At 48.0% G+C, this 20,540-nt stretch overlaps 1 protein-coding gene across 1 annotated transcript in view; it reads right to left on the reverse strand.

The window, feature by feature from the left end:
* The window catches only part of DGKI (diacylglycerol kinase iota), a 423,254-nt gene that overhangs the window by 229,775 nt on the left and 172,939 nt on the right, over positions 1-20,540 (reverse strand). The window contains exons 4-5 of the mRNA XM_036246751.1: positions 6,859-6,933; positions 5,220-5,276 (exon numbers count right to left, since the gene is read on the reverse strand). Coding sequence (XP_036102644.1) covers positions 5,220-5,276; positions 6,859-6,933 — 132 coding nt within the window. The remainder of the gene's footprint in view (positions 1-5,219; positions 5,277-6,858; positions 6,934-20,540) is intronic.

Consider the following 20,540-nt stretch of genomic DNA (forward strand, 5'->3'; position numbering starts at 1 on the left):
TCCCTCATAAGGTAAGTCCCTCATAAGTTTCATTTTCATACTGTCACTTAGACCAAGAGTTTGTGAACATTTCTGGGAGAAAGGGACACCTTTCTAAAAGCATTCAGTCAACAGATACCGTCGCTCACAGCCTCCATGCCCTGGCACAGTGAGTCTGGGACCCGGTCCATGAGTGACCTCCCAGAACTACACTACAGAAAGAGGACAGCAAACAAACGAGTGATACAGACAAATACCTGTGACACACACATGCTCTGATAAAGAACAACGGGTGACCTTTGCAGAGGTGGTCACTAAGGAAGACCTCCAAGGAGATAATATTTGAGCTGAGGCCTACTTGTAAGAAACAGCTGGCCATGCAAACAGATTTCCAGTACAGCGATGACATCCACAGATATCTGAAGATGGGGAGCTGGGTGTGTGCCTCGGGACCGACAGGAAGTCCAAGTGGTAGAGGGGTGGGTGTGGAGAGGGGGCCGGGCCAGACTGTGCAGACCTTAACTTTTCGTTTTTGTTGTTTCTTAATCCTCACCCAAGGATATTTTTTCCATTGATTTATTATTTTTTTTAGAGAGAGTGGAAGGGAGGGGAGAGGAAGAAGGGAAGATGAGAGAGAGAGAGAAACACTGATGTGAGAGAAACACATCAGTTGCCTCCCGCACAATCCCGATCAGGGCTGGGCATCGAACCTGTAACACAGGTATGTGCCCTTGACCTGGGCCAACATTTTAACCACTGAACCACACCGGCCAGGGCTGTGTGCAGAACTTTTCATACCAAGACAAGGGGGTTGGTTTGGCTCAAGGTGCTATGAAAACCACTGGCGAGCTTTAAGGTGGAAAATGACATAAACCAATTTTCATTTTAAATAATCACTCTCTTAAATCATGGTAGATTGAAGGGGGAAATTAAGGAATTATGGAGAAGCCATTACAGTGATCAAAAGTGAGATATCAGAGAGCCTTAGTCCAAGGCACTGACAACAGAAATGGAGGTAAAGAGATGGTTTGAAATATGTTTTATAGATAAAATTGATAAAGCTGGCAAATGAATTAGATGTGGTGAGTGCATGAGACAAGAAATCAATATGACCAGTTTTCTCGGTTGAATAGCTAGATCAATAGCCATCTCATTTTCTGAGGCATAAAAGAATTGAAAACCAAAATCATTCCTAGAATGATAGAAATGAGCTTATTTTTTTTTTCTTTATCTTCAACCGAGGACATTTTTGCATTTATCTTCAGATAGAGCGGGAGGGAGAGAAGGAGAAAGAGAGAGAGAGACATCGACTGGTTGCCACCTGCACAATCCCAACCAGGACGGGGACAAACCACAACCGTGGCACGTGCCCTCAGCAGGAACCGAACCCGGGCCTCTCTGCTCCGCGGGCCGATGCTCTAACTGCTGAGCCAAACCAGCCAGGGCAAAACGAGCTTGATTTTTAATGCATTATATTTGAGATGACTGTGACCCAATCAATGGGCACGGCAAATGGAACACTAAGAAGAAGTGTGGAGTAAATTCATAAAGCCAGGAACTGTTGGCCCAGACGTGATGTCCAAAACCAGGAGGTTGGATGAGCACTTCCAACAAGAGTGAGCAAAGAGAAAACACGGCCAAGGACCAACCCAAGAGGAACGTGCAGAAATCAGGGGTGTGAGTGATGAGAGAAAGTGGGAAGGACCACTCGGGGAAATAGAGGACGATTAGGAAAGATGTCAGGCCAGGAGAGCACTTCAAAAAGAATGGAACACTGAGCATTGTGAATACACTTGAAAGACTGAATAACAACAACAACAGAAAGCTATCTAAGGGACTTGGCGCCAGGGAGATGCTAGCAGCATTCAGAAAGCCGTTCGGTGAACGTGTAGCTGACAGCCAGATCGGCACAGGTTAGAACGGCTGGGAGGGGGTCCCTAGAACACACTCTCCGAAGTTCAGCAGGAGAACCCAAAACTGAGAATCAGAGCCACAGTGAAGATACAGTTGGTAGCTCAGGAACACTTTCATTTGTTTGTTTGTTGAGATGGGAGTTATTAGAGCATGGATTATGCTGGTGAAAACAATCTCGAAGAAGGGGTGAAAGGAATAAATATCAAGTCCTTGCTGAGAGACAAGGGAAGGTTTCCAAAGCACTCAGCGAGGGTCTGACTTCACAGAAGAAAAGTGACCCAGTTAGTGAAGCCTAAAAACAAACCAACAAAAAATACCTGCATTAGAAAATCGCACATACAATAACGATTACCCATGCAAAAAAAAAAAGAGAGAGAGAGAGACGGATCAAAGGGCAGAGAGCTAAAGGTAAACGTAGGGATCCCCCGGATGCTGATGCATAAAGTCGACCTTAAAAATACACAACTGTTCCTTCTGTTGCCCAGTGTAAAATTTCTCCTGGTCAAGGCTGTAGTGCCCTCGGGGGGGCACACCCGTCATTCTGCTGAGGTTTTCCTCACCCTGGGTACAACCCACAGCCTTCCTTTGCTGACATGATGGGCAGCAGTGGGGGACAACAGCTGGGACGACCTCCACTCCCAGCCCATGGCAAGGAGATCATTCTTTGTCAGCGTCTTTTTTCATTCACCGTCGTTAAACTCAGGCATCTCCTCCGTTGGCCTGCATCACCTGTCTGTATTTTCCGTGGTCACCTGTTCTCTTTATGCAGACAACTCACAGGGACTCACCTCCGGCCCAGACTTTCCTCCCAGCTGCACACTCACTCCCTACTTCGCTTTAGGTTGGGAATCCCCAGCTGGGGGTTCAAGGACACCTCAAACTCGAATGTTCTGCGACTCGCCTTGTCCGTACCCACCCCATCCCCAAATCAACTCATTTTCCAACATCTAATTGTTTTTTTCTCCAGACACAAGCCTGGTTTACTCTGGACTCCTCTGCTTTATGTCCAAAAGCCAACCATGTGCTACATCTTGTCCGCCCTGTTTCCTTCAAATTCATATCTACCAATTTTTTTTTTTTTAATTCCAGTATTACTCTTAGTTCAGATCCCCATTATCTCTTGCCTGGATTAGCTCCTTAAATGTCCTCCATACCTTCAATATTCCTGCTCTTGAACTCTTTGGTATTCTCTCCCACTGTAGCCGGAATGATACACATTCTGCTTGAAATCATTCAATGCCTCCCTCCCCCCATGACCGTGGCAATAAAACACTCAGCTTGAAGCCTGGCGCACAAGAACCTCCCGAGTCCAGCCCTGCTTATCTCTGGGCCTCTGTCTTACTCATCATGGTCTCTCTTCCTACATAGCTCGTGTACACACCCTTCCTGTGGGGACGGCTCTCCCTCACCTCCTAACCACCCACCTTCGCTTAGATACCTCCTGAGCCTCAGGGTGGCCGCCACCTCCTACAGGAAGCCCTCTCTCCCCTCCTATTCGTCATCACAGCGCTGGTTTGAGAAGTGCACCAGCCAGGAAGGCTTCCAAGGAGGCCAACATATAGGTGGAACTAAAAGTAATCTCAGTGGGATGAAAACATTATACTTCCCCCAAATGACATTGACCACACCCCCCTTACGGAGAGTACGGGGTACTAGGAGCTGGGCAGGCCATCTCTGTTCTCAGGAGGACGGGCCCTGTTCTGCTGCCTGCGGGCTTGTTCTACCGCAGGGAGAGGTGCAGGCTGGGGCCTGGGGTACCCTGCCTGGGACGACACCGGAAGGCGGACAGCCTCTGCCACGTTCTCGTCTTCTCTACCGACACGGGCTGCTCTGTCACCTCCAAATAAAGCTGAACAAATATTTCTGAGTGTGGCTCTCCTTCTGTCCTCGCCTCTGCTTACCACTAACACAGCAGCACTGATCCCTGCCATCTCCTGTTTACCTGTTTGTCTCCGCTACCAGACTGCAAGGGCAGGGACCGAGCCCTGGATGCAGTTTGGGCTATCTAGCTCCCTATCTCCCGATCTATCATCTCCCTATCTATCTCTCTGTCTATCTCCCTATCTATCTCCCTATCTCCCTATCTATCTATCATCTCCCTATCTATCTCTCTGTCTATCTCCCTATCTATCTGTCTCCCTATCTCCCTATCTATCTATCTATCTATCTATCTATCTATCTATCTATCTACCTATCTATCTACCTATCTATCTATCGTTCTATCATTCTATCTATCTCCCCATCTCTCTATCTATCTATCTATCTATCTATCTATCTATCTATCTCCCTATCTATCTATCTCCCTATCTATCTATCTCCCTATCTATCTCCCTATCTCCCTATCTATCTCTCTGTCTATCTCCCTATCTATCTCCCTATCTATCTATCTATCTATCTATCTATCTATCTCCCTATCTATCTATCTATCTCCCTATCTATCTATCTATCTCCCTATCTATCTATCTATCTATCTATCTATCTATCTATCTCTCTGTCTATCTCCCTATCTATCTGTCTCCCTATCTCCCTATCTATCTATCTATCTATCTATCTATCTATCTATCTATCTACCTATCTATCTATCGTTCTATCATTCTATCGTTCTATCTCCCCATCTCTCTATCTATCTATCTATCTCCCTATCTATCTATCTCTCTATCTATCTATCTATCTATCTATCTATCATCTCCCTATCTATCTATCTATCTATCATCTCCCTATCTATCTATCTATCCATCATCTCCCTATCTATCTATCTCTCTATCTATCTATCTATCTATCTGTCATCTATCTATCTCCCTATCTGTCTGTCTGTCTATCTATCCATCTCCCTATCTACTTACTTACTTACCAGATGAAAACACTGAGATTGAGAGAGAGAAGATGAGATGCCCAAATCACACAGCATCGAGGCTGACTTTGAAAGTAGTCGGTCTGACCCCGGTGTTCACAGGAATTCTCAGGAACTATGCTGCCCCCGGACAACTTCTACCCACTCAAAGCTGAAAAACTGAGTTAAAAAGAACCTGCAGACAAGAAAACACCATTGCTCCCCTACCTCCTCAGCTCTCCCGCTGCACCTGCCCTACTCTCCGGTCCACCCAGCGAGACCTGACTCCACACGTTCTGCAAGAAGAACGGAGGCAGCGCACACACCTTGAAGAGACAGGGATTTGACGGACTGGATCTGTGGACTTGTTGATAAAAAGCGGATGTGAAATGGAGGGAGATACACTTTATTGTTCCGTCCCTGGCGAGTATCTATAAAGCCAACGAATCAACAGGAAATTAAAGCTGGTGCCCAAACGGAGCTCTGGAATACTCACTTCTCTCGGTGATCGCGAGCCCCCTTCTCGAAACGTTGGTTTACATCTGAAATTGATCTGTCATTTAAAAAGAGAAGTGTATTACATTAGGGAGAAGCATCAGACTAGAGCGAGTTACCTGAAAACACCAACAGTGACAGGTATTGAGACGGCAAAACAAAAGCCCCAAAGAATGAGGAGCAACGTTTAACACTAGTCTGAGTCTTTTGAAATCATCACCTTAGATCATCTACAGAAATCCAGAAACCCCAAGTGATCTATACTTCCAATCCACGTCTCTTCACTCTCACTGACGGAGTCAAGGTATCTTTAAACAATAATGCTCTTACGTCATACATGTGCGAAACTGAGACAATAAAGAGGAAAATTACAAGGCAGCTGAAATCACCTATCTGTGTTTCAGATTTTAAAAGTAGGAAAACAGCCCAGCCAGTGTGGCTCAGTGTTTGACCCGTGCACCAAGAGGTCGCTGGTTCGATTCCCGGTCAGGGCACGTGCCCAGGCTGTGGGCCTGATCCCCAGTGTGGGGCATGCAGGAGGCAGCCAGTCAGTGTTCTCTCTCATCGATGTTTCCATCTCTTTCTCCCTTCCTCTCTCTCTGAGATCAATAAAAAAAAATTTTTTTTAATAAAAATTGGAAAATATAAACTTGGGACATTTTTAATATGATGATGATGATTCCCACACACCATATATATAATTTATTTAAGTGTTCAGTGCCGCCTTTCTCTTAGACAAGGGGGTCTCCTGGCCATTTACCCCTTCTTTAGCTACACGGTGAGGCAAAAGGAACACAGAAATGAAGGAGGAGAAGAGCAAATGGGGTTGAGCATGAGATAAAATATGTAGTCGTCCTTCACCCCAAAACATACCAGTTGGCAACAATCAGTAATGTGTCTGTAAAACTCAACGAATGTCGCAGCAGACCAAAATAATTCAACACGTTTACCCGTGGCAGCTCCAGAACATAGAAAAGGCTCAGAGACTCACACGTGGAAATAGAGAAGGGGCATCTGAGGGGGCAGGGGTCCCTATTAGAGTCCCCCCCCCCCGAATGACAGGTAAATGGGCTCTGCAGACTCCAGGTCTCGGCGGGGGGGGGGGGGGGGGTTAGAGGCCGTGGGGAGCCACTCCCGGCCCCACCCACACTTGATGCTGAGCCAGCAGGAACAGCGCTGGAGGAAGGAGCTGGAGGGAGTTGCCTTCTGGTCTGGCTCGCGCCCTTGTCGCCACTTTAGGAAGTAAACTCACAGGGGCCAGACACACCTACACAACGGTTCGAAAGAGCGTGTGCATTTTTTTCTTTAAGAGAAAACATCTTGTGGGGAATCCTATGGGTGAATAACAATGTTTCTGTTGTGAAGGAAATCGGTGCATCCCAGACTTTTTTCTCTAAACTTATTATTCCTTCTCTCGAGAGTCAACATAAAATGAGATCAAATTAGCCTTCAGCAAACAACAGAATGAAGGTCGCGGAAGCTCTGCCTTTCCATTATTAATCTGGTGATACTGTTGGACTTCCAGTTGGTTTAAACAAGGGCATTGCTTTCAAAAAGTTGAAAATAGAAACTGACACCTGGTCTTGGAAGTCCGAACACTTGCAAGGTAGCAACCTTTGCAGCAGGTGGCGCTGTCTCACCTTTTCCAGCTGTTCGATGCAGGCGGCGTGGACCACAATTTTACAGACCGCACACTTCCTCCTGAGGGCCGATTTCTACAACATTCCATTCAAAACACAAGAAGAAATGTTAACACTCTGTTCTAAAGAGGCCCTGGATAGTAAAGAGTGTGTATGTAAACCAAGCAAACATTGCAATTGTTCATATTACTAAGCAAATTTAAATCTCTGTCTTTGCCATTCCGTAATAGGACAAACCTCATCAACAATGCTTTCCCCCGCCAAGTGGTTCCATATCCCCATGACTTAGGGTGGCCTCGATTTTTTTCTTCAAAATACAGTCATTATAATAGCTGCTATATACTGAGTATATAATATAAACCAGGTTCTTGATTCTTTCATAAACTAAACTAAAAATGCAGACATTATTATCCTTTTTTTTTTTTTTACATTTTTACTCTAGTAGTTAAGGGGCAAGGCCAACCAACACTTAAAGAAAGTTAGGTGTAATTTCAAAACAAGCATTCTGTCCCTACTGCCAAAGAGTCCGCATTTTAAGGGGCCAATCAATTTAGGCTTCTATCCTAGGCACAAATCTATGCGAAGCTACTTGGGTTTCTGCCCAAATCTTCAGGAAAGCAGAGAAACAAGTCTCACCTTTACACCCAACAGTGACAGTAATAGGTATAATCAGAGCAGCAGCAGCTCATAGGGATTTAGCACTTGCTATCTGCCAAGGGCGTGTCGGCACTTCACAAAGACTAACTCACTTAGTCCTCACACCCGAAGAAAGAGGAACTTACTCCCATTTTACAGGCGAGAAAACTGAAACACCGTAAGAGATATGCCTAGAGTCATATCATCAGGGCCCACAGGGCCAGGTCGGCTGACCCCAGCTGGACCTGACAGTCCACACCCATTTAAATTCACAACAGAAATACTTCTTGTGGTGTGTCTTTTCTCTAGCAATAAAAATCAAGCAGCGGAGAGAGAGAAATGGGTGGACTCCAGACTCCTGCCGGTGCCAGGCCAAGTCTAAGCCAGGACGCTCACGCCTCCCTCCAGGGCACAGGCCATGGGGTCCGAGCACCCAGAGAAACATGATAACAAAGCCCATCTGTGAAATCGTATCTCAAAGCTTCCCAGTGAGAAAGGCCCTGTGTCCCTACCCTTAAGAGCGGGGCCGGCATAGGGTGACGCAACCTCCCTGCTTCTGAGGTGTGGCTTCCCCAGCTGAGGTGTCACTTGGAGCCAACCGGTGGCAGAGAGATGACAATGAATATGGATTACTCCTCCCAAGGAGAGAGGAAGGACGCAACCACCACCTTGGAAAGGGCAGTCTCAGAAAAAAACCGCAGCCTCCCGCCTCCCTGATGGCGCTCATTCAACATGGGCTACCCACAGTGTCATCAGCCCCAGCCGAGGGCCCAGGGCACTCGCGTGCTGCACCAGCTGAACTCTGCACCCCCTGACTGAGGCCGTTACCCTCTGCTTGCGGGTGCTGTAACTGCTGCCGGCCTGCCTTCCCCGAGAAAAGAACATAGTCTGCAACCTTGGATCAGTCCGATCCTCAACTGAGTTTGCAGATAACAAAGCATAAGGAACACGCATGCGTCTAGCTACCCTGCTGACAAGAGTCTCGGCTCTACTACTAAATGAAAGAACAGGAGCAAGTAGTAGTAATAGTAATAGTAGCAGCAGCAGCGGCATCACTCACGGCAACAATAACAAAATTCTAGTTTGCAAATTTTCGTGAGCGGAGTGCCCCTAAGCAAATGATGGCTTCCTCTGGCTGTCCCCGTTGCTGCTGGAGCACCACCTGCCGCAGGGAACGGGGTACTTGAGTGGCATCGCTAATCAGAGTGAGCGTGATGCTGAGCACACTGGAACTACTCCAGTCTGTGCACTAGCCACAGGACCGCTGGTGGGTGACAAAGCAGGCAGCCGGGGCCACCACGCACGGGCTGTGATGTAAGAACACCTGCAAAGCCTCCTTGCTTACCAATCACTCCTGCCCCTGTCTAGCTCTCTGCCTGACCTTGTGCTCGGCATGTTCTCTGGAGCTCCTGGGCCTCGGTGAGGCGTCTACAGATCACGGGGGATGGTGGGGAGGACGCCAAGCAGGCTTGGGGACCCACAGGCACGCACTGACACCAGAACACCTCTTCCTTGTCCCCCCTCGGGATTCCGAGTCAGAAACCTTGAATAAGGGATCTGGGCTGGAAGAGTCTGAGAACCACTGGGTGGAGACGTTACCTTTCTTCTTACTGGTGTACTCGTAAATCACGATTAGCAAATTGTGCTTGGTTCTATTACAATTTTTATTTTCAGGATCAGTCAATACACTGATATCATTCACAGGGAAAAATCCAAGATGCTGCACAGATGATAGTATATGGAGTCAAGCGCCTGAAGTCGTAGAACTGATTGTATTTAAACAATACTGAAGTTTTAAAGACCCTCATAAAATAGATTATGTACATCTGTGCCTTTTGGGGAAGAATAAATAAGCCATAATCTGAATTTTTCTTCACAAACACAAAACAGAATGCATTTTTGATTTCCTGTCCTTCCAGAGGAATAGATACCCTCAAATTCCTAACTGGCACTTTCTAATCTCAGAAACAGATCACTGAGGTGTCAATCACGTGAAAAATTAAGTGAATGCATTCGGAGTGGAGGCCTTAGGTTTCCCGTAGTACTAAAACACATGGGTTTTAGTTCCTCAACAGAATGGGGTCCCTCCAGTGAATCAGAAGACTTTCTGGTTAAGGACTGTGTTTCCATTGGTCAGCGTCATTCAAAGGGGCTGTATAGTAAGCTTCCGGGCAGAAATTGCTCAAAACATATACATGTTTGTATTTCATTATATTACAATTTTCATCTTCGAGATTAAAACTCAATATGAAGATAAAATTTCTGAATGAAAGACATTCCAAATGCTGTAAATACTCACGTTTTCTTAGAACTAACTTTCACTTAAGCCAACCTCTCCTTCACTATAAAAAGTGATAAATCAAGAGAAGTCATCAAAATTAATTCAGCAGGTGGGCTGTTGTTCTTCATATTGGGGCCTAGTTGTGATAGAACCCAGCACAAGATCATAATTTGAACAATAAAGATGGCCTGGGACCCCAAAATGCTAGAGAGTTAAAATGGTAAAAATGTAATGATTCACTCTCATTGTGAATTTAAAGGCCAGTTAGGCTCACTGTTTTAAATACCAGGTAAAGTAACGTGAGTGCCCTTACTCAGAGCTTCCTGCCGTTGTCAAGGAAATCCATTCGTTTGCAATCATGGAGGGGGGCACCTCTGTGACAATTCATATAAGATGTGACACAGATCAGACCCCATCCGATCATGACCAGCATTGACTTAAATAGCAACGCCGTCTCTGCTGTGCTTTGGGAGGGCGGGCACAGTCTAACGAGCCGACCGACGGTGACCGGAAGAGAGAACGTTCCAGTTCGGAGCCGGCCTACCCGTTTCCCACGCCTGGGCGCTGCTGGCCTCGGTCACGCCTCCTCACACACCGTCAGCTCACGTGGAGCCCGCACTGTCACAGCCTTAGGCTGCCGGGGCAGGGTGTGGGGACCACAGGATCAGCGGCAGCAGTGGTGGAAAACACCTACGTGTCCCTGATGAACAGTTTACTGTCCGATCCTCTCTCACCCACTCACTTCCTTTGGTCACAAGTCCCTGATCCAGCTGTGCCACCAAGAAAACTATTTTTTTTCTTTGCTTGAGCAAGAGGCGCGCGTTTTGCTAAGTAGCAAGGACTCTCTGGTGGTAGTCAGAAAGAATGTCTGGTGGTGTGAAGAAAGGAAAAGGAAAAGGAAAAGAAGCGGGGGGGAGGAGACCTAGATTCCCAGACCTACGACCGGCGGAGTCTCCGGCCTCCATGCCGCCTAAGGTAACCGAAGTCCATCGTCATTCCTACAAATGACCCTGCCTGCGGACCGTCCCGCTCCAGCTGCATTCTCAAGGACACCCGACTGTGCACCTGCACACACACACACACACACACTCACACACACCCCGCCCAGAGGGCATCGCATGAGATCCACAGTGGAGAAGCGGGAGGAAATACTCAGCCCTCGGAGCCAGCGTGGAAACCGTTGCCCTGTTTCCGTCTCAGGAGGGCTCAGAGCCCAGGGCCCGCTGCTGGCCGCACCGAGCCTGGGCGTGTGGATCTCAGTCCAGACAGAATTCCCGGCCCACGAGCTCCCGAGCGGAGGCCAGGAGTACGGCTCCCCCCGTGCCAGCCCTGTAGTGAGGCCACAGCCAGAGGAACAGCCGGGGCCTCCAGGCGGGACCCCAGCCAAACTGCAGGAGGGGAGGAGGCGGGAAGGGCTTCCGGGGGAGGAGCAGAAAGACCGCGGCGGGCGAGGAGCTGGCACAGAGGTGAGGCTGGGGGAGAGGTTACCGACTCAAGGCCCTACCAGGCTCTTCTTCCCCCAGTGATGTCTCAACCCTTACCTTTCCCAGAAGATTAAGATGAAGGGAAGGTTGGGATCAGGCAAAGGGGAAATAGCAAATGAGGTGAGAAGAATTTTATTTCTCTTCTTGCTCCCTGTTGGGCACGAAGCTGCGTGTCCGGGGCACTTGGCGGGAGGACTAAGACGATGGAAAGACAAGGATGCTGGGTGTTTTTCCCCAGGGCGAGGTGGACACATGCTCAGGGAAGTTGGGGAGTAAGCTTTCTAAGCCCTTGCACTAGGACTGCGAGTATGGGCAGCGTGACCCAGAACACTGCTGCTGCATAATCCAAGGTAAATGAAAACAGGAGTTCTTTGATGTATTTAAACACCCAATTAGAAGAAATGACAAGCAGCCTTGGCAAGGTCTGCCCTCCGGGAGCCTGGGAGGCGATCTGTGAGTGGGTGTTAGGAGAAGTGAAGAACATTACCTGGAAGCTCCATGAACCGGGTTCAGGGCTGAGGAGCAGCCCCCACGGCCCCCATGCACACCCCGATGATGGCTCCTCGCTACCCCAGTACGTCTCTCTGTGACAACAGGATTTCATGAGCCCAGACCGAGGAGCAGAAGTGTCCCATGTCCAGGAGACTCTCGGAGACCTTTGCAGAGGGTCTACCACAGGAAGACCTCGCTATGTGTTAAAAGCCCCCAACCCTCGCCTGGCTGGTGTGGCTCAGTGGCTGAGCGTCGACCCATGCACCCAGAGGTCGCCAGTTCGATTCCGGGTCAGGGCACATGCCCAGGTTGTGGGCCAAATCCCCAGTGGGGAGCCTGCAGGAGGCGGCCAATCGATGTTCTCTCTCATCAATGTTTCTATTTCTCTCTCCCTCTCCCTTCTTCTCTTTCTAAAATCAATTTTTTTAAAAAAATTATTTTTAAAAAGCCCCTGACGCTCAGCCCAGTGGTCCATGATGGAGAGCGGGGGTCTACGTCTGTCAAGGTTCCATGCGTTTGTGCCAAGTGTCTCTGGACAGACAAGAGCATGGCGAGGGCTGCGTCCCTCTGACAGGGCCCCTCTCCACCGACACAGTGCAGGCTACGTGATGCCAGCTGTGCATCAGAATACCTGGAAGGACCAGGGGCAGGAGCAAGAGGAGGTCGGGAGGGGATGCATGGGAACTGGTGCCCAGACGCAACGCTCGGGTGTACAGCAACATGCCGCCCACTGGAAATATGATGGTCGGGGTGTCCTACTCCAGGGCATCTTCCATGTCGCTACAGCAGCCTTCACCAGTGGCCTTTCCAAAGCATATTCTGGACATTTATCCAGTGAGTAATGCTAACCTATGTGTATAAAGCAATGCTGAGTGCTGTACAGGAAATACAGAGGAAAAGCTTCTGCCTCCTGGGAGAAGCTGGTAAGCAACATGAGGAGGCAAGAAGGACTGGAAAGACCAGGTCATGAACAGAAGAGGGGCCCACACAGGGCTGAATGCTAGATGAACAGCTCAGACACTGAGTGCTATAATTTAGAGGAGGGTAAATCTCAGAGGCAGAGTCAGTAAAAAGCACCCAAGAACCCTGACCGGTGTGGTTCAGTGGCTGGAGCATCAGCCTGTGCACAGAAGGCTCATGGGCTTTATCCCATGTTGGGGCGCGTGAGGGAGACAGCCAAATGATTGATGTTTCTCTCTCACATCGATGTTTCTCTCTCTCTCTACCCCCCTTCCATTCTCTCTAAAAATCAATGGAAAAAAATGTCCTCAGATGAGGATTGGACAAAAAAAAGGACCCAACAGAGAAAGAAAATTCTTGAATTGGGCCTTCAAAGGTGCGTACATTTAAAACACTGAGGACACCCCTCACAGTGGGTAGTGATGCTTCCTAAAAGGTACTGAGACTTGGTTTGGCATGTCAAACAAACAGGGCACAGTCACCGGACTCACAGGTGTCCATCGGCATGAGGTGTGGGGCACCAGGTCTGATGGGTAGGTGTGGCAGCTTCTATGTGTGCATCAGTTGGGGGATCAGGTAGACTGGGGTGTCCACAGGCATCAGGAGTGGGAACCCCGGCTATTCAGAAACCAGAGGAGCTATGTCATCAGGGTCTACAAGAGAAATGGTACCACAGACTCCTCCCGAGAGGCCCACAGTTGAGCCCCAAGAAGATGGAGACTCCCCTGAGTGTTTCCATCTGGGCCACAATCCACCACCAGGAACATGCCTGACCATTACAGAAGCTCAGCAGGTGTTCTGGAAGGGAGGGAGGGGAGGGAGGAAAGGAGGTTTACAGAGAAGGGCCTTCTCCCCACGTCAGCCTCCACGCCAGCCCCAGTCGTAAGAACTGGTGGCTTTGGAGTTATGAAGCCAAACCCGCAGTAGGACATAGGCCTGCCCACACAGGCAACCCCAATGGAAGAGATAAGGAGGCGCCCTAAAGGTGTTTGAGGGCTGGAAGACCTCTACAAACAATAGAAGGAAGTTAGGGTAGAAGCTTCATGGTGCTTCTAGCTGAACGACTGATTTTGTGAGCACACATGAGGAGTCTTTTGGGGATCCCCAGAAATAGTTCATGGGAAGGCTATTTTGCATAAGGCTGAGCTACATAACTGGGTAGGGTGAAGAACAGGAAGGCTGGTATTGCTGCTCATTGATTCCACCTATGCCTATAGGCTAATTCGACCTTGGAATATATTTGGGTAGGGTTGCAGGGGTGGGGAAGAAACATGCTGGACAGATCTGGGGCCAGCAAGTCGGCCTACCTTCCCAAAGAGAAATCCTGGTTGGGTGATGCAGATTCGGCTAGAAAGCTGGATAGGAAAACAGGGGCTTAAGTCCTTAAATCTAGGCTGAGAAATAGAAATGTTAACCTAATAGGCAATGGGCACTCATAGAGTTTTTGAGACTTATGTGGCCAAAAGTAATCATTTAATCTGATGGCAGTATGTAACTCTAGCCTATTTGAAAATAGAAGGCAAAAGATAAGAGAAAATGACATCAGTAATATTAATTCAGTCCATCGAAAAATACTGAGTACCTGCTAAGTACCGGGCACTGTCCCGGGCATCCAAGATATGGCAATGACCAAAATATTCTTCATTATATATATATATATATATATATATATATTTTAATCCTCACTCGAGGACATTTTTCCATTTTTTGTTCAGGTAGAGTGGGAGGGAGAGAGAGGAACAGAGAGAGAGAGAGAAACATCGATGTGAAAGGAACACATCGAGTGGCTGCCACCCGCACAACCGACCAGGGCCGGGGACAAACTGCAACCGAGGTACGCACCCTTAGCGGGAACCGAACCCGGGTCTCTCAGGACCGCAGGCCGACGCTCTAACCGCTGAGCCAAACCGGCCAGGGCTCTTCATTATATTTTAAATCTCATGGAGCTTACACTCTCTTAGAAGAGACAGATAATAAACAAGATAAATAAATATAGACTCTAACTGTTAACAGAAATAAGTGCTAAAGAGGAAAATTAAAGAGAGAATGAGAATAGGAAATTGAATCAGGAGAAGGGGAAAGCTGAGGTTGTTGGGTTGGCCAGGAAAGGTCTCACTCAGAAGATACATTTTGGGAAATACCAGTAGGAAGAGGGGGAGTTTGCCAAGTAGAAATCTGGGGGGAACGCTTTCCTGGCAAAGGGAACAGCAAGTGCACAGCACAGAGGCATGAGGACCTCGGAGAGGGGAGGAGTCACAAAGGGGCCACTGTGGCTGGAGTCAGGTCCAGTGGGTGGAGATGAGTCCAGAAAGCTACGGCAAGCCAGATCACATGGGGTCCTGCAGGTCCTGGTCCAGACACTGGCATTTTTTCTGAAAGGGAATAAGTAACGGGAGTCCAGGGTGATAATTCACACAGTGGGCACTGAGGGCCTGGAGTGACCAGCATGGAACAGAAAAGGAGGCAGAGATGTAAGGGTGATTAGCTGACAAGCAGACCCCTCTTTCTGGTCACCTGCAGACCTCCCCGAGAGTAACACAGGTTTCTCAGACCCTTCAAGGGGTAACCGACAGCCAAGGACGGCTTTGCTCCCACACCCTGGTCAGCTTGCTGCTTGTGGGCATGGCTGGCTGCCCATCTCACGCTGTGTTATGGTTGCGATTGACTCTAAGTACTACAATAAAACTCCCTTAATTTGCTCTTCAAACAGCATGTTTTGTTCTGTTCTAAGGAACACAGTACCTGCAGCAATGTGCATAGGAAGTACCTGTTTCCAGACCCACCCCCCTGAGCCAGCTTGAGTGCACCTGCGAATCTGGAGGGTGAGCAGGGCCCGCCTAAGCTGAGGCTCAGAGTGGATTTCACAGCTTCCTGAGAGACACCGAGAGAAAGAAGAAAGGTGCATTCTTGTCATTGTTTGGATGCAAACACAGCTTTCCATTCCCCTGGCAGCCAGTGTAGTTTATATCTTTCATTAGAAAAGAAAAAAAAAAAAAAAAAGCTTACTGCAGAGAGCGAAGGGAAGGGAACGGACTGTGTGAGCTAGGAGAACTCCAGACACGGGAAGACCTCTCCTCCTCCCGCACACCAGCCAGGCGGCGCTCACGCGGGGACCCATTTGGAAAGGACCGAATTGCTAGGACCAGTGCTAATTCAAAGGTCGAGGTAGCGGCTGGTTATAAAGGATGACACCTCACTGTGTTTGTCCATTAGCTTAGGATTGGAGAACGCTGCGGTCAAGCCGTGGTCAATTAGCATCTCTCCACTCGATCTCCACATGGCATGGGATTCATTTGAAGGGGGGAAAGGTATGTGTCTCAATAGCTCACTCTCTTTTTTTTGGTTTTGTTTTGTTTTGCAACACTTTTTATTTCAAGCCTTTGTCAAAAACACAGCCTTTCTCAATCGGTCACTCTTATATTAAAATGTGTACCAAACTGTTCTCTTTAAGAGTGATTTAAAAGTGGCTTAAGTCAGTAACTCTAATTTTTTTTTTTTTTTTTTGAATGAGAAGAAGGTAGAAGGATTTTCTGATGGGCTTCAGTAGAAATCTACACATGAATGTTAGAAGTCTACATGGGACTCTATTGGGTAACGAGCGCACACCGCCACTATCTTTTGTAAATCGTCATAAAATTCAGGTACAGTTACTGATATATGAAGGAAAGGTGTCCTGCAGCTGTTACTTATGAAGAGTATGGAGGTGGCCTGGTCAATTGCATGACTGGCGCCAAGTTTGACGGAAAGGTACCAACAGGCCGCTGCTCTCAGAGCGGGGCTGGGTGACGCTCAGAGAGCCCTTTCATTGACTGGCCCAAGACGGCTCCATGGCTCGGGGCTGCCTTCCACCTACCTCCTCCTTCCTGGCTACCATGCACTGAAAAGGAATTTCAACCCGGAGAACTCAAAGAAATATTCCAAAATCTGCAATTCTATTTCCCATTCCTGGTTCTGTTTACCCAAGGACACCTCCTATTTCCAAAATTATTATTCGTCTCGGTCTTTTGTTGCTCTTATCGCTTGTTTCTGCTCCTGTCTTCTCTCTCGCTCTCTCCCTTCAATGGTCACTGTTTCCTCTGAGCTTCCCAGCTCTGTGCTCCTGACACACCACGGCTGGTCGATAGCTTCAACTTTCTCAGGTGCTGCCTACCTGTCTTTGGTGGCTGCTCCTCATTCCATTTTTGTAATCCTCACCCAAGGACATTAACATTTTTATTTTCAGATAGAGTGGGAGGGAGAGAGGGAGAAAGAGAGGGAGAGAGAGAGAGAGAGAGAGAGAGAGAGAGAGAGAGATGTGAGAGACACACATCGACTGGTTGCCACCCACACAACCCCAATCAGGGCCAGGGACAAACTGCAACCGATATACGTGCCCTTAATGGGAACCAAACCAGGGACTCTCTGGTCCATGGGCCAATGCTCCAACCGCTGAGCCAAACTGGCCAGGGCCTCATTCAATTTGTATACTCTCCTCAAAGTTATCTCACATCAAAGTTGCCATGCATGTTATAGTAGATTAAATGAAGGGTTAATATATGTACAAGTGCCCAACCAGTGTGGCTCAGTGGTTGAGCATTGATCCATGAACCGACAGGTCACTGGTTCAACGCCCGGTCAGGGCACATGCCCAGGTTGTGAGCCTGATCCCCAGTGGGGGGCATGCAGGAGGCAGCCAACTGATGTTCTCTCTCATCAATGTTTCTCTCTCTCTCTCTCTCCTTCTCCCTTCCTATCTCACTAAAATCAATAAAGAAAAAAATCATTTAAATATATATATATGTGTGTGTGTATATATATATGCAGTATATATAAATATGATTACAAGCATACAGATATTTACAAGCAGAAATTCACCCAATTAGAGCCCTACACACACAAACACCAGGGAACTCACAAAGTTCAAGCAGATACATATAAACGAGGATGGGCTGGATATATTATAGAAGTCACAATGAAGACAATAGGAAACAATGTCTCAGTGTTGCCTTAATGAAGCTCTCTAGCTCAAAGGGGGTCTACCAAGGGCATGGCAGAGATCTGAGGCTTGATATAAGTAGAAACGCCCAGTTTGCCTTTGAATCCTTGCTGGCCTGATAGACCACAGACATCCTCTTACTTGCAGTATGAATCCTAAAACGTTCTCATTATCACTTTGCTCTGAGGAAATGGATGGAGTTGTTCTTTAAAGGTCACAGCTTAAGATTTCGAAGCAATAATTACAGACATTTGTTTTCATCTGAAGACTGTATTTACGTAAGAAGCCGCATCAAGCCCGGGTAAATTAGCATCTCTTCACTGCCATTCCCTGCATCCCAAGGGGCTGGTGACACAATGAAGACAAAGCCTTCCACCGTTTCCGTCACGGTTCACCCAACACTGGATCTCCAACTGGCGATGTGGTGTTCACGCCCATGCACACACCTGCCCACATCATCTTCCCCAAGGACATGCTGACCACAGTGTTTACCAGGAGGCTGGCGGTATAATACACACATTATGTGCACTATGAAGACAGCTCACCTCAACCACGCAAGGTGGGTGCCATTCACCCACTTGACAGCTAAGGAGCCGAGACCCTGTGAGACTGAGTGACTTGCCCAGGATGGATTAGGTAGGAGTGGAAGTTGGATCATTCTGATGCAAAGCCATTTCTCTCTCTCTAACTTACTACTTCCCCCTCTGTTTCTGTACTAGTGATAGATTGAGGGGACAGGGCTGATGAAGACAGATACACGTATTTGACATGATTGCTTTAGAAAATCTATTCTCACGAGAGCACCTTGGGAACAAACTAATGACAACCATATCATGACCGCCTGTGCCAAGAGCGGAAAACAGCTATCTACCTTGAAAAGAATTAAATAAATGGGCCCAGGAGGCACGACACTGGCTGAACAGGGCTTGGAACTCCACAGCCTGCTGAAAAGCCTTAGAAATAAGGCAGGAATTCAAGATCCTGGATCCTAAGTATAACGGTACTGAAACGGCAGGACTGATCTGGGGACGGTGTCTGAGTGTGTATGTGTGTCTCTCTCAACAGTCGTATCAGTGACTCATTCATTCCACAAAAGCGGCAGTCACTGTTCTCAGAGCTGAAGACCCAGGAGCGTACAAGGCAGGCAAAGTCCATGAGCCCATGTTCTAGCGGTAAAGACAAATAGACAAGTGAGTGAGTGATATTGTTTTTACAAGAATATTGGGCCCGGCCGGTGTGGCTCAGTGTTTGAGCGTCGACCCGTGCAACAAGAGGTCGCCAGTTGGATTCTGGGTCAAGGCACATGCCCAGGTTGTGGGCCCGATCCCCAGTGGGGGACATGCAGGAGGTGGCCAACAGATGTTCTCTCTCATTGAAGTTTCTATCTCTCTCTCTATATATAAAAGCAATTAAAAAAATTAAAAGGAAGGAAGGATGGGAGAAAGGAAAGGAGGGAGGGAAAGGTGGAGGGGAGAAGGGAGGGGGAGGGAGGGGGAGGGAGGAAGGGGAGAGGCAGGGAGGGCGGGAGGGAGGGATGTTGGTCCCCTCTGCTGGTCTGGGCCCCAGCACTGGGAGAGAGAAAAGCGTTGCTATGTACCTGGGCATGGCCATAGGCTGAATCACATGCAAACGATTTTGTTAAATAACAGGACTGCTCCACACAAACATACACCCACATACAAGCCCACAAACACAGCCTCAATCGAAAATTCTCTAAAAAGAAAATCACACACACACACACACACACACACACACACGGCTTAATGAAAGTTTGGAATAAAGGCAAAAGATTTGCACACAGATACAGAAAAGCTATGAAGCTGGATGGGGATTAAGCACCTCGGTCTCTTCTTTCCTTTACCTTTAAGTAAACAGCCTCCAATGACCACCCAGAGGGTTGTTGTTATCGATCAACAGTGGAAAGTCCTAGGAAAACTGCGCTGTCTGAGCATTTCTCAGACAGTGTTCCACTGAATACCAACACCCCCACCAGATGTCGACAGGCGCTCTGTGGGGAAAATAATGGAGTCAATGATCCGCATCCCCCACCCCGAAAGCAGGCTATCCTGCACACCTTACCCCCTTCTTAGAGCTTCATAATGCGTATCCGTATGTTAAAGGTGCTCAGTGTTTTCTGAACTCATTTGATCCCAAGCCTCTTTTATTTTTATTTTTTTAATCGTCACCTGAGGATATTTTTCCATTTATCTTCAGATAGAGTGTGAGGGTGGGGGGAGGGAGGGAGAGAGAGAGAGAGATGTGAGAGAGACACACCAACTGGTCGGCTCCCGCACAATCCCAATCGGGGTTGGGGACAAACCACAACTGAGGTACAAGCTCTTGACTGGAATCGAACCCATGACTCTTTGGTCCGCGGGACCGACACTCTAACCGCTGAGCCACACCGGCCAGGCCCAAGCCTCTTTTAATGAACAACACCCCACATTGTCTTTATATGAGTTGAATGCTCTCCATAACATGATTAGGTTTAAAAAAGTGGGCTGTGCAGACAGACAGTGGGGTTGCTGCTCCAGGGTCACCTGGGAAGGAGCGACAATCCTAAATCTCCCTGATTTAGGTGAATCTCCCTAAATCATCATGTCCATTGCATGAAGAGGGCAGAATCAGTATTTTCTCCCCAAGTCGATGGCCAGCACCCTCCGCCCAGTAATTACAGTTATAACAACAGTGTCAACCGTCGTAATAGTAACAACGGCTAGCACTTGCCAAGGGCCTGCACATGCCGGACACGGTTCTGAGTGTGCACCTGAATGATCGCACGGTTCTGAGTGTGCACCTGAATGATCACACGGTTCTGGGTGTGCACCTGAATGATCGCACGGTTCTGAGTGTG

This window comes from Molossus molossus, unplaced genomic scaffold, assembly GCF_014108415.1.
Source record: "Molossus molossus isolate mMolMol1 unplaced genomic scaffold, mMolMol1.p scaffold_m16_p_7, whole genome shotgun sequence".
Lineage (NCBI taxonomy): Eukaryota > Metazoa > Chordata > Mammalia > Chiroptera > Molossidae > Molossus > Molossus molossus.